General features: G+C 41.2%; 1 protein-coding gene across 1 annotated transcript; it reads right to left on the bottom strand.

The window, feature by feature from the left end:
• Positions 1-695: 695 nt before the first annotated feature.
• Positions 696-12,111, bottom strand: LOC140213640 (uncharacterized). Its single transcript, XM_072284886.1, has 5 exons — positions 11,534-12,111; positions 10,692-10,782; positions 6,376-6,560; positions 4,403-4,564; positions 696-757 (listed from the first exon to the last, which is right to left on the bottom strand). The coding sequence occupies exons 1-4, from the start codon at positions 11,803-11,805 to the stop codon at positions 4,411-4,413; spliced, it is 702 nt and encodes a 233-aa protein (XP_072140987.1). The 5' UTR covers positions 11,806-12,111; the 3' UTR covers positions 696-757; positions 4,403-4,410.
• Between the last annotated feature and the right edge of the window lie 318 nt (positions 12,112-12,429).

The raw sequence follows: 12,429 nt of genomic DNA on the forward strand, positions 1-12,429 counted from the left end.
ACAACTGTAAAAGAGAGACCGTAATACAAGATACGAGTGCTTCTGTATCTAGAAAACGGAAGACTCTGTATTCTGAATCTGTACTATAACCGTTAAAGTACGGTGCTTCTCGTATTCAGAAAACGGCACACACTGTATGCTGAATTTGTACTATAACCGTTAAAATACAGGTGCTTGCCGTATTCAGAAAACGAAAGACTCCGTATGCTAAATCTGTACTATATCCGTTAAAGTACAGGTACTTCCCGTATTCCCGAGCATATCCATTGTTCGAAGAATGTGCCATCGGGGACAAAATTGCCCAGGACGTGCGAGAGTCGACCGAATTTTATGGTGCACTATTTGCTGGGATCAGCCGTGCTACCATCTGCGTTCGGAATGTGCATACGTGACCCACTGTTTTCAGCGGTCTTGAACAGAAATGCAATTTGGTCAACGCTCGCACTTCCAGGGTACTTTTGTCCACGATAGTACATCGCCTTTAATGCAAATGTCATGAAGGCAGCTCATAGACAAAGCAGCAGGTCACCATTGAGAAAATTGTCTTGCCAACACACTGACATGGCTGCAGAGATAAAACACATTGCACTTTGTGATGTGAATGCACTGCATAGCATATATACACAAAGGTGCAACATTTCAGTCCTCAAGTTCTTAGATCACAGAAGCAACTTTATTTTCTTCAATCACTCGTCTTGCACTTCTTTCTGGTGAAAGTTGTTCTTGACCCAAAATGCTTGCAAGGATAAACTTGCTGCTGTTAGGAGAAACAAATAGTATTCGTGAATATCCATCCTAAAGAAAGCGGCAAAAAAGTATAATCACAGAACACGACAAAGCAGTAACTTCTGTGTTAGAAAAACATGTAAGTAGACCAACATTGTTGGAACAAGGGATGTTGCTATAGCCAACATTTCGACATAGGTGCTTGTCATTAGGGTAGCAAATGTTTTCCTTGGCTGTGTTGTTTTGGATTGTGCATAGCTCAGTGGCTCCTAGCCTCATTAGGGGAGAAGAAACTGGTGCATATAATAGGTCAAGAGAAGCCAAAGTGTTAAAATAAAGGAAGGAAGGGTGTGCTTAGCAGTGGTGATTGTGATGGAGCGGGTATGAGCACTACTGTCAGTTCTTGCAAAGAGTAGGGGTGACCAAAACAGAAAATGATGTACACATGTAAGCAGTCATTAATCCAGTAGACCTAATCTTCCGAGAAGACAAAATAGGTATCAAGATAAACAGTTTGCACTTTTGGAAAAGGAAAACGAAGAATTAAGGAAAATAAATTTTGTATCAAGATGCATCTGGTTAAGATGACTGTAAATGGTAAATGAAAGCACATTACGAATATATATTTTGTTAAAAGCCGATGAAGAAAAGATATATTAACGAAATATTAAAAAATAGGGACATTAAAATTAAACTGGGTATGACCATAAAACAGTAAAGAACAGCCTGTGGAAAAAAATGGGATGGACAATATGATAACCAGGTGCAAGATTGCAAAACGTCGAGCGCTGTTTATATTCATGCTGCTGTTGACGGCTTCAAGTTTCTGTCTTCCTGCGGAACCTTTGTCTTACTTGAACAAGGAAATGGGTCATTTTTAAACAAGTCAGTTGATATGCAGTTCAAAGCTTCCTCATTATTATATTCAAAAAAAATATTATGGTCAGTTCTCCTGGGTGTGCTTTCATTCACCAGTTATTTCCACCGGTGTAAGCTCAAAATTTAATGGTCTAAATGGACCTTACCTCCTCGCAAACCATTAGCTGGTCTTTTTTTCAACACAGATGCCTGCACATTATATGTGTTGGCAGGAGTGCTAGCGAACTACATTAAACTTGTTGCCACAACCAAAGTGAAACTTGGTAACAGTGATTGAAAAAAAAAAAGCCAGCATTCCACAATATTGATTCAAGTCGTCTGGAAAAGTTGCTTAAGTTAATGTACACCCCCCACCCCACCAGACAATTATACACTACACTCACTCTCATGGTGTCAACCCTGCTATTATAGCACTAGGCATCAAGTAGGAGAATTAGAAGATAACAGGGCACAATGCTTTTTGTTAGAACATCAAATGTGCTTTACATAAATGCTACATTCCAACTAACAAAGGAGCAGCCGATAGTGACCAATGCATACGAAAGCTAATGACATTCTGTGCAGCAGAATATTGACGATGAGGTGTTATGCGCACAAGTGCACTCATTCACACAAAATGACATCCTGCAGACAAACCTTGTGCCAACATTACGGTTTGAAAAACACCACAGTGGAAAGCAAAGAGTGCTAAATTTGTTGAAAATTACTAAAAATTATTCGATTATTCATTATCCTTACTGTTCGTTAAAGATTCACAGATTGTTCCCTACGGGTGCTGTAAACTGCTTTTATAGTGGTAGCAACAATGATCTGTGGCACAGACAAGAATAAATGCTCATGAAGTTTATTCAAGAGTATACCCTACAAATTACACCCCATTTTACATTCCAATGTGGTAGAAGAGGAAGACGAAAAAAACTACTTTCTCGTGGAGGATGCATAGCCCAGAACAGAAGAAACAAGTGTACCCTAACCATTGCTGCTGCCGATGCCTGTGCACTAGCAGTTGCATATAATATGGCGGTTACAATTGTTTTTCCACAAGCACTCAAAGCTGCTGCCAGTTTACCAGTACAGAGCTGTAATAAATTTAGGGCAAGTTAAAGCTCTCTAATGGATTCATCTGATATGACACAATTGGAATGCAATATTCTGCAAATAAGTGAAGAGTGATGTGCCATCCCATACAATGAAACACCTTTGAAGAATCTGAATCACTACCTGCACTCTTAGGCAGTTACAGCCTTTGGAGTGCCCCTTCTGCCACACAACAATAATCATTATCTGCCTTGATGTGTTTCCTTTCTTTAAAACGCCACGCCCGCTACTTTCCTTTCGGGAATGCTATCATGCTGATAACGCGCATGCCGTTCGTTACTGGAAAGTACAGGGCTCGCAGCGTTAAAGAAAGGCAACGAAACAAGGCAGATGACGATTATCGTTGTGTGGCAGAAGGGGCACTCCAAAGGGTGTAACTTTGCCTAAGAGTGTGGGCAGTGATGAGGTAAAAGAGTGTGTTCTGTGTAAAGTAGTGCACCTGTATAACCTAAAGCTGTGGAGAATGCATTTAGTATCAGCTGTGAAGGTTTCTAATTTTAATTGCACACAGTAAAAACCTCCATGCAGTTTTGCAAAACGCAAACCCCCTACCTTTTTGTTGTTCAAAGGCAATGACACGTAGGGCCATAACATGTACATTATGAGTTTTGTTCCCAAACAATCAAAGTGAATAGCACCACCTTAAGTGTTATGTGCCTTCTGTCTCACATTTTCTGTCAAAAATTGGCAGTGTCAAATGCTGCGATCGGCAGAAAAACGAATTTCTGGAGCAATATAAAGTATTAAGTACCGTGATATCAGTTCTTTCACTGCTGTTTAAGCATTATCGGGTCTTAAAGTAAAAAAATGAGGAATAAATACACGCATATTTTACGTCACAACCCTCATGAGGCATTTAGTAGTCTGGATTATAAAGGATTCCAGATTTACAACACAGGACAGATTTTATTCCACTGAAAGAATGGCATCATGCCAATGATTCTGCATTTGGTGCTATATTTATTTGTATTTAGTTCCGTTGGAATGTGTGTGTACTGTCAGCGATATTGCTTGTCATGTTTTAGATTGACTGTTTTCTAAATTTAGGCAAATTCATACTCGCAAATAACCTTGTATGACACCAAGAACTTGCTTAGCAGGAGTATTTCTAACATTTGCAAGATATTAGGCTCTTGAATGCATATCTAAGCCTGGGGTGCACGCCGCCCCTAATCTCATCAGCAAGTTTCTGGAACTCATCTACAAGGTATGTTATGATGAATGTAAAGTTGCTTGAACGGGAGAAATAGGGAATTTAAACAGGTGAATTATGCAGCATAAGAATGATGTCAGCAAGAAGCAAGCATCAAGAAGCACTGTCACTCAATGCGCATAGACTATCAAACGCAAGAATTATTTGGGATGATTTAACATTCTGGCATTGGAACGAAATGTCTTTTAATCTATATATAAACTGATTATTCACTCTACTACCACTACCTTTACCAGAAACATTCTTAATCATTATCCTATCTATGCCACATCATCCTAGCTAATATTCAAGCCTTCATAAGCTGCTTTTTTTACTGCTAATTCTCTGTGGGAAAGAGGTGTCCGTATGAAGACCATATCATATACTTATTACCCGTTTTTTGATAAATGATAAGGGAAAAACTTCACACCAAAAATGCGTTGAGCTTGAGCAAGTTCTACGTTTGAAGCTGTTGATTCTTTTTTCCCTTTGCCATCATTGACCCACCTGGTTAGCTAAGTAGACAGAAAAGCTGCGGGAGAAAGGTAGGGGTTCCAAATTAGACTTGTGCCCCAGGGGACCTTTTCACGGTCACTGGAGGAACTGCCTGTGGGCTCAGCATCTTCCTTGAGGGCCATGGCCATGTCTAAGAAACCTTGTCTCCACAGGCTGCATAAAGAAGGATAATTTTCTGAGCCAAGTCTTTTTCTTAAAAGAACCCATTTAAGGTGTACTCGTGGCTTTGCACCACAAAACTGACACATGACTGGCCACTCAAGACACTTTATGTGTATTCGCAGGCTTATTCCTTGGAAAAACACTTTTATGTAGCACACAATGAGTAACAGTAACAAAAAAGTGTATAAGGAGGCTTTCATATTGCTCTACAACTTTTCATTGACACATTTCATTTATTATTTGAGATATTTATTAACTAATTAAGAATTATGTAATTAGGCAGAATGCAAAATATAATCAGAGTATCTCCAAGCGACGGCAAACAACATTACCTTCATTTTGTCTAGTTACATCGCATTTACATATTTCTAAATCTTGGTGCACGATAGTTAAGACACCCTGTAGATCAAAAAACAATATTACAATTTTCATAATCATCTCGCGTGTTATTGCTGGCTATGGCTGCTTCAAGTTATTCTTTCAGTACGGTACAAGCAGTTTTGAAGTGAAATTGTTTTGCATCGAGGGCGGTAATCTAGAAAATCAAGCAAAAGGTCAAGTTGTGTTCACTATTCAGATGTTTAACTAAGAAGCTGCAGGAAAAGGAAACAGAACACAACACCTAATAAACAATGCAAAATTTGGAAATTTGAACTGAACAAGAAACCAGTTTTTGAAAACACAGAAAAAAGCCAGCAGCTTACGTCGAATACACCCTTGCTATGTACTCCAAGTGAAGTTGTTACCGCAATGCTTGGGCACCATACGAACGTAACAGTCACCAACTTTGAGCAGAATATTATTACCACTAAATGAACTGGCCTTTGAAGATTCTTGATCTGAAATCCTCAACGACTTGTTGTGGCGTTTAATCTGTCGAGCTCAATCTCTATTCTCAAAAGCTGGCTCTCGACCATAATTTCTCTAAACGCAACATCAGCTTAAATCTCAAGATAGGGTTGACCTGTAAATAAAGTGGATAATGCATGGCAAACATCATGAACACTCTTACATGTTAACCAGAGGGTTCACTCATGCAGCCATGAAATTGTGATGCAGACACGATATATTGAAGCTGGTTTTGTGAAGTGTTTCATGCTTCCAAGGCTTCTTCTCCAGTTGTGAAAGCTGTCTCCACTAGCTAAATAAGCGATGAGAATAAAAAAAGAACTTCAACATGCTCACAATATGTTGGCCATTTGCAAGTAAACAGCAGCCTTTTTGGGCGCACAGGTTGCCTGGTGCAAATCTACTATGCCACAGTACTTGCGTTACCCAGTACCAGCCACTTTAAAATGCAATGTGTTCAGAGCCCTTTCCCTCTGTTTTTTTGCTTTGGAAACAGTTTACCATGTGTTCAGTAGGCATCGAGAAAGGGGACAGAAAACACTGTGCACCAGTGATTTCTAATGTTTTGCTGGATGCAGCACACCGCACCGGATGCAGGTGAAGCCAGTGGAAATGCGGTGTCATGCAGGCACTTGTCCTGGAAGCAGGGCATATGGTGGACTAACTAGTGCGTGCGATCAGATAATATTGCTGCCGAAAAACTTTTCTTTGTGGTTTTTCACATTTTAGGAGGTCTCTACGTCTGGTAAGCGCTTTTATGACAATCTGAACCCGTATACGATAGTGTTCTCTTACATCAAGTTTTTTCTCATTTACCAGGGTTTCCATTGCACGCCACTTATGTTAGCTACACTGTAGACACTGCAATGGAAAAATTCTGGACACCTCGAAACACTGCTTGGGTAGTTTATGGCACATCAGGCAGGCATGTTAGGGGAAGAAATGCCACACACCCGTGCAAACGAAGTGCTGCCGCAAAGTTGTGAAGCACCAACTTCCGGGACAAGGTTAGCTTCAGTCGAGGGTGCTCGATGTGCTGTCCATGCCCTGTAGTAGAGATCAGTGGTGTGGACCCTTTATACTGGCTGTCTTTTCTGGTCGGAACCTTGGCAACAGCTTCCACCATACTTTTTTGAACCTGCAACATGTGCAGAGAAAGTCACATCACTGTGCGTTGATTGTATGGCTTTATTGTTCTACACATTCTATCAAATCATTAAAAAATACAGTTCGCACATTTTTACTACTGTATATTGACAGTCTAGTTGCTAGACACGCGAAACATTACCATCCCTCTGACAGAATGCAACAATAGAAGCGTACACTGTAAAGCTACACTAAAATTTAAATTGATGTGACACCGTATGAGCATACAGTATGCTTACTGTATGCTCTAGCCCTGTGTCAAGTAAAAGTTAATCGTCAATCATTTATGGTGTATTTCTACTTATTCTGGGTCATCAAACTGTACAATCAATGTTCCAAGTTAACACATTGTTGGCTTTTGATTGCCTATGTGATCTGTTTCCTACTTACACATGCAGTAATCCCACTGTAATAAGGAAAAAGAGTTAGAAAAAGAAATGCCATGATAATCTTCCACATTTGCTGAGGGCAGGAACAATGGCCAATAGCATGTGGTTGAAGCTACATAAATACTCAGTTTTCACACAGCTTAATTGTTCAGCAAGTAATAAAGAGGTACACTGTGCGCCTCTGCATAACCAATAAAATCTGACTACTTGACACTGTACTAAGGCTGCTGCTTGATAGTGTTCGGCAGTTCGGCTTTGGTTTTCTGATATACAGAACTGTTTAGGTACCAGTAGTTTACTTTGCGATAAAATCGAACTTGGAGCACTGGTCATTTGCACATAAATAATGCGACAGCAAATATAACACAAGGATAGGAATATGGGTCTCTTAGAAAAAGTACATACACATTATTAATATAATGTGATGCCACAATGAAAGAGAAAGCAACGCATACAAGTGGACGGCACTTCCATGCCACCAAGGTTATTGGACAGACAGTACTTCAGAAGTGCCCGCAACACAGTCAAAGAAGGCAAAGCAGCATTTCTTTGCGTTCAACACAATGCATTGGCGGGCTAGTTGGTGCGAATCCATAAATACTTTGTTTAGCGCAAAACAATGGACACAAGAAAGACGACCAGCACAAGGCGCTACTCTCAACTGACATCACTTTATTGCGTCACTCCTTTATAGATAGTAGAATCTAGAAGAACATGTGCAGTGAGCACCATGTGCAGGGACCACCAACAACCGATCACAAGAGCGCACTCATGCGACGGGATCCAAAAAACCATATTGAGCACCGCACAAGGTTAAAGAAGGCACACTAATGCACTGTGACCCCAATGACTGTATGAAGAAAGCTTCTGATAACTCTCGGGCGGTGGTATCACAGCACTTTTTCAAAATCATAGTATCACGAAACATGGCTTTGCACTTCCATATTTTACAATGTTGAGCCAAATGGGAACCTGTGCCTGTTGGTATGGATCGCTTATGTTCGCAATGTTTCGTGATACGATTTTGAAAAAGAGCGGTGATACCACCGCCAGAGAGTTATCGGAAGCTTTCTTCATACAGTCATTGGGGTCGCAGTGCATTAGTGTGCTTTCTTTAACCTTGTACAGTGCTCAATATGGTCGTTTTGGATTCTGTCGTATGAGTGTGCTTTTGTGATCAGATGTTGGTGGTTCCTGCACATGGTGTTCACAGCGCATGTTCTTCTAGATTCTGCTGTCTACAAAGGAGGGACGCAATAAAGTGATGTGAGTTGAGAGTAGCGCCTTGTTCTGTCGTCTTTCTTGTGTCCATTGTTTTGCGCTAAAAAAGCTATTATGTATTCCTTGTGTGTGTTTGAAGACAGCTCCACACGCAGTAGCGATTCCAGTATTGCTGCCCAGTGGTTTAGCTCGCCGCAGCTTGAAGTGCCACAAAATATAAGGAGAGAAACCTGCATTATAGTTTTGTTGCAAACAAGAATATAACGTGAAGTGCATTCTGAGGCCAGAAACTATAGAAAAAACTTTCATGATGCACCACTGTGCAGGGTTTTATAGCAAAGTCAAATACATTTAGTGTGAATATCACACTATGATGGTACACAATGGTGGTAATCTGTAATAATATAAAAGGTGCCTTAATGTTACAACAAAAGTTGACACTACTTAATAATAGCCCTGTAAAATTTATCATGCAGGGGCACCACTTGGTTAAACAATAGTGATGTAATGTCTATGTACACAAGTATTGCCCATGCATTTCTGCCATTGTTCAAATGGCATAAATGAATGGGTAATACTTGTATACATAGATATTACATCTCTATTGTTTAACGAAGTGGGTAAACTATGTCTGCCTCATACAAGATTAGAATTAAACCATAAATTATATATAGTCACCCTAACAGTAACACCTCATTTGAACTTCACAGTAAGTAGACGTCACCTATTCAAAGTTTATATGTTGAATGTAACGAACCCTCATTACAGCAGCGCAGAGCATTCCTCACATTTCCTTACGTACTGAGAATTCAAGTCATCACCGCAACACATATGCTACAACATCGTCACACAGTGCAACTCACGCTTACACTACCTAAATAAACCAAACATGTTTAGGCCACTTGTACTGCAGCATGAGCAATAGTGTCGGGATTATGAAATTCCCCACGAAGTCCTCCAGGTTGCCAAGAAACCAGAACGGTTGGCCCCGTGGTACGATTTCACGCAGTTGTGCGACTGGACATTAACACATTTAAGGAAAAGAGACACTCCTCACGACCACATTATAGAAGAATTCCGTGCTCTTCAGGACCAATATCAAAATCACATGCAATTCTCCACTGATGGGTCCAAAACAAAACAACACGTGGGTGTAGGGGCCGTAACAGAAAATTGGGAAATAAGTATTCGTCTACCAAAACATGCCTCTGTTTTCACTGCTGAAGTTTACGCTTTATGGGTTGTAGTGAAAAAGATTATCACTGGCAAGCACAAAAACACAGTCATTTACACTGATTCCTTAAGTACACTGAAGGCTCTAAACCTAAAATCTGAGTGTGAACCCCTGTTAGGGGACATACTAAACATGGTCGCACTTAACAAATATGGGAGATCAATCCACTTCTGCTGGGTACCAAGTCATGTTGGGATACCGAGTAACGAAGCAGCCGATAGATATGCATCGATGGCAGCGAACAAAGAGATAAACACAACACTTCCATACAAAGATAGCATCCGCGTGATTAGAAAAGCCTTAACGGCGAAATGGCAACGTGAATGGGACCACTGTGCTGACAACAAACTACATCTCATGAAACCCATAGTTGGCGAGTGGAAGTCATGCTACCATCAGGAGCGGTTCATCAATGTAGTTTTATGCCGACTACGCATTGGGCACACACAGCTCACACACAATTACTTACTTACGAAAGAAGACACACCAACATGCTAAAAATGTCAACAGCCACAAACAGTTATGCACATATTACTCACATGTACGCAGACTGAAACACACAGACGAACACTTTTGCACAAATTATATCAACTACACATACCTTTACACCCTGCTCTAATTTTAGGTGATGATACGCTAGTCCCATTATGTGACGCTTGTAAATTTCTAGACGACACTGGATTTTTACATAAAATATAGATTATTAACAAAGCCTTTTCCTTCATTAACTGGATTTTAAAACACCTCATGTTTGGCGCACCATAGCCTTAGCCGCTTTTGCGCCATTAAACCCCATTTAACTAACTAAGTAAGTAGACGCCTGTTGATGCCAGCCTCCCCCAATGCTAAACTGTGCTGCATGCTTTACAGAGAAATTATAGTGGTATCACTAAACTCTGAAGCTATTCAGGACTGCAGCATTGTAGAAGACATCTACAAATGTCCCATTTCATGTGTAACAGCCTGAATTGCTTGCACATCTTACCAAGTGCAAATTAAAATTACTTCTCCTTGTTTAGCATTTTTGCCTGCTAGACCACAATCCAATGTCATCAATATATTAACATATTACCTCACAGAACCTAATTTGGCTTATAGATTAACACCTTCGCATACTGCCACAGCTACACTCTGTCATATGCATTGCAATCATAAAGGAGTGCTTGTCCACCAGCACTCCAATGTCACTAACAAAGATCACCTACACAGCTTGATTCAGGTGGCAGGTGGCAGTCATGATTCAGGTGGCAAATAGCTGAGAAAAAAAAAATCCACTCACTTTGAGAGCTACAATACTGCGATAACTTGAGAGAGATGGACCCATTGCAGGCAGCAGACCTCTTCTCAGCTCCAGCACAACAGCAACTTGCCTTTCAGTAAAAAAAAAGGATTGATTAGTAATGATAAGTTACCTTGTCTTTGCTGAGTATCAATACAATCTGACTTTCATGCATATCCACTCTCCGCTTTAGTAACACAACTGAATTATTCGTAAAATAAAAGAGTCAATGATGATACCACTCGCTTCTCTTGTATGTCCAATTTTTTTCGCACTGATACCCCGTTTACTGCTTGCTTACTGACACGAATGCCTTGACTGCCCAGACATCATTCGAAGCAACACGTCTTGCTGCACTGCAAAAAGTTGCACCGAGGAAACACAGCAGAGCAGCCAGAGGAAAGAACTTTTTTTTTCTGGTCACAATTAAAACGTGCACCCAAGCAAGAAAGTAACGATCACAGGTAGTGAGCGACTGCTATTGCCTCGAACGTTTATTTCCGTATTTTAACAGAAGTTCTTGTATCGGATACAGTATGCTCTCAAGCCAATACAAGCGTCAATACAAGTGCGCAACTGAACGCAGTTTTATTCTACGCTTTTAACGCGAGTGAGCAAAAGGTTAGAAGTACCTCACGGAAATTGCGATCGAGCCGATCGCGCTACGATTCGAATCGATCTGAAAAGATAGGGTGATCCCTTTCCCCATTCATGCGTCAGTTTTGCCCTAAGAAGTTGCATAGTGGTCTTTTGAAACAATATTTCTGTTCGCGACACCGGCTTACCGCACATCACTTTAACACCTACGTTATGCAAACCAAATAAGATTAAAATGGGCTTACCTCATGAGCAAGTTACGAGTGCGCGTAGACTGTTGAACACCCGTTGAGGGCAAGCAGGATATATCCGTGTCCAAGCGCATACGTGCACCCAAACACAGGACAACTTCTTCGATGCCGCAGCGTGCAGAGTTTTGTACACCAAGTGAAAGACATCCAGCGCAAATATCTCCGCGCGATGACGGCAAATGACGAGCGCACAAGCGTACAAAACACAGCGACAAATTCGGAACTTTGCCAATTCGAACGTGCCGAGACCCAAGCAGCGTAACCATCCATCGTTTCTGTTCTTCGCTCCCGATGCGTCAGTCTCTCTTCCTTGGAGTCTTGCTTCACTCTTGAGTACAAATCAAGAGACATTTACGGCAAATTAACAACTTTTACAACACGACCCGAAAAATTCCGGCTGACTACACATGTGCAGCTCCGTCTGCCACTCCTAACGGACGCGCAGCGCGCGCTGCCCCCTGGTGCCGCACTCTGTGAGCGCGGATAACAGAATCGGTTTCGTTTTCGCATTTGTGCTCTAGTTACTGTATCGTATCAGTTCAACGAGCACAAGCTATCTTGGCACGCAGGAACGACACGTGCCTTTCCTTGCCCTCTATTTCCACTACCCCCTTTCCCTCGCTCTGGTATAAAATGCCCAGCGCAATAAACATAACAGTTCACTGTTGTCTTGAAACGCCTGCTGTTGGTTTCTTCGACCGGGACCCGGTCGATACAGTTACTGGAACTGCAATATAATTCCTTGACAATTAATTGAATTCTAAAAGAGGAGAACACTACCTCTCCCACAAGTTAGTGCGTTTTATACAAAGGGAGAGAGAATGCAAGAAGCAGAAAGGCAGGGAGGTCAACCAAAGCGTTCGCTACTGGGGATAGCTAACCCCTGTGCT

Source organism: Dermacentor andersoni, chromosome 10 (genome assembly GCF_023375885.2).
Source record: "Dermacentor andersoni chromosome 10, qqDerAnde1_hic_scaffold, whole genome shotgun sequence".
In the NCBI taxonomy this organism is placed as follows: Eukaryota; Metazoa; Arthropoda; class Arachnida; order Ixodida; family Ixodidae; genus Dermacentor; species Dermacentor andersoni.

Bases quoted from the DNA above. Each gene is read 5' to 3' on its own strand.
- LOC140213640 (XM_072284886.1), bottom strand. From the start codon at position 11,805: ATGGTTACGCTGCTTGGGTCTCGGCACGTTCGAATTGGCAAAGTTCCG. The intron at 10,783-11,533 runs GTAAGCCCATTT...TTTTACTGAAAG, and splicing joins ACTCGTAACTTGCTCATGAG to GCAAGTTGCTGTTGTGCTGG. The intron at 6,561-10,691 runs GTGAGTGGATTT...CACATGTTGCAG, and splicing joins GCAGTATTGTAGCTCTCAAA to GTTCAAAAAAGTATGGTGGA.